The sequence below is a fragment of the Buceros rhinoceros genome, unplaced genomic scaffold (genome assembly GCF_000710305.1).
Source record: "Buceros rhinoceros silvestris isolate BGI_N320 unplaced genomic scaffold, ASM71030v1 scaffold18249, whole genome shotgun sequence".
Lineage (NCBI taxonomy): Eukaryota > Metazoa > Chordata > Aves > Bucerotiformes > Bucerotidae > Buceros > Buceros rhinoceros.
Window position 1 is genome coordinate 6,779 of NW_010433489.1, and position 1,717 is coordinate 8,495.

Sequence of the window (1,717 nt, forward strand, 5' to 3'; positions counted from 1 at the left end):
AAGGGGGCAGAGCAAGCATCAGGACTCTGCTCCCTTTTTGGGGGGCTTGTGCTGTTTGTTGTGGGGCAGCAGCAGGTTTGTCCCCTGGGACTGGGCTGTGCGGTCGCCCCGGCAGTGCTGGGCAGGGCAGCCGGTGGTTGCAGCAGATCCTCGGCTCTGATAAAGAGCACTTATCTCCCTCGCGGAAACAGGATTTTCCCTGCTGCCTCTCTCTACAATGGGGAGCTTCATTCACTCTCCTCCCCCTTCCCTATCAAATCTTTTTTGATTTAGAAAGCTTTTCCCCACAGGATTCCCAGGCAGGACCGTGCCAAGTACGCAGCGCGGTTAACGACTAGCACATTAATTGCCTGTTGCCTTTGTCTTGTGAAACACAGCGAGCTTCTCAGTGTCTGTAATTCCGTGGTTAACAAAACTCCTGTGATGTCAGGTCCCTGGTCTCAGTAGCATCACTGTGAGAATTGCTTCGGGTTTTTCCCCAGGAGCACCATTGCCCAATCTGACGGCTGCCTAGAGCCGATGCTCTCATTTCTTCCCCAGTTTGCTCTCTCCTCCTCACTCTGGTGCCTGGAAAAAGGGGATTTTCCCTTTTAAAAGCAGAGGAGTTCCTGCGACATCTGTGTGGCTGGGTCAAGGCAAGGGAGGGGTTTAGGCAAACTTGCACAACTCCAATAAAATCAGTGCAAGTAGCTTCTGCATCATCTCTAGAGATGAAAGGCAGTTGTGTCTAGTGAACAATGGAGGGGCTGTAAGAGCAGCTCACAGGTTATAAACACCTTTTCTCTCCCACCCTTCCCACCCCCAGCTGTTCCAGAAGGAGCAAGTGGATCCTCTCCAGCTAAAGCTACAGCAAGTCAATGGAGTTGGTCAAGGACTCATCCAAAGCGCCGGGAAAAACTGTGATGTCCAAGGGCTGGAACATGACATGGAAGAAATCAACACCCGCTGGAACACCCTCAACAAGAAGGTCAGAACACGGCGGGGGGCTGGTTTCTCTCGGCCCCGTAGGGGGCTGGTGGAAGCAGGGGGTCGTGGACAGGGAGGTGAGGCTCTGGCGACGAGATGTCACGCCCCTCACCATGCCGTGGTGTTGTGTTTGGGGTGCAGGTGGCCCAGAGAGTTGCTCAGCTGCAAGAGGCCCTGTTGCACTGTGGGAAGTTTCAGGATGCCCTGGAGCCGTTGCTGAGCTGGCTGGCGGACACTGAGGAGCTCATCTCCAACCAGAAACCTCCCTCTGCCGAGTACAAGGTGGTGAAAGCCCAGATCCAGGAGCAGAAGGTGAGCAAGCAGAGGGCAGTGGGTGGCTTGGTGGGAGGGGAGGCTCTGGACAGCAGGACAACGTTTTGGGGGTCCAGCTGTAACAGATAAGGTGGAGCTGAGATGTCCACATGCCTCTTCTTTTATGGTGGATCTTCTGGTTCCCCTCATCCTGAGGTAACAAGCAGGCAGCTTGTTTGCTGCACTCGCTATCTCCATCATTGAAACCTCCAGCGTCACTTTATTGTCCCACTGCCTCTGGAAGTTTGCTGCTGGTTTTGCTGGTCAGCCGTGTTTTTCCAGCCCTAGGTTGTGTTTGTGCTGGTAATTCTGCTGTGTCAGGAGCAAGCTGGCGTTGTAGGTACCAGTCTGGGTATTTGAACAAAACAAATGTACAAGCTGTGAGAAGGACCCAAGGTGTGCCGGTGTTTGCAGAGATAACAGCCTGGGCCGGCGCCTG

The 1,717-nt window shown here is 54.1% G+C and overlaps 1 protein-coding gene across 1 annotated transcript in view; it reads left to right on the forward strand.

The window, feature by feature from the left end:
• The window catches only part of MACF1 (microtubule-actin crosslinking factor 1), a 36,526-nt gene that overhangs the window by 3,240 nt on the left and 31,569 nt on the right, over positions 1-1,717 (forward strand). The window contains exons 3-4 of the mRNA XM_010144136.1: positions 806-967; positions 1,108-1,278. Of these exons, the coding sequence (XP_010142438.1) occupies positions 806-967; positions 1,108-1,278 (333 nt within the window). The remainder of the gene's footprint in view (positions 1-805; positions 968-1,107; positions 1,279-1,717) is intronic.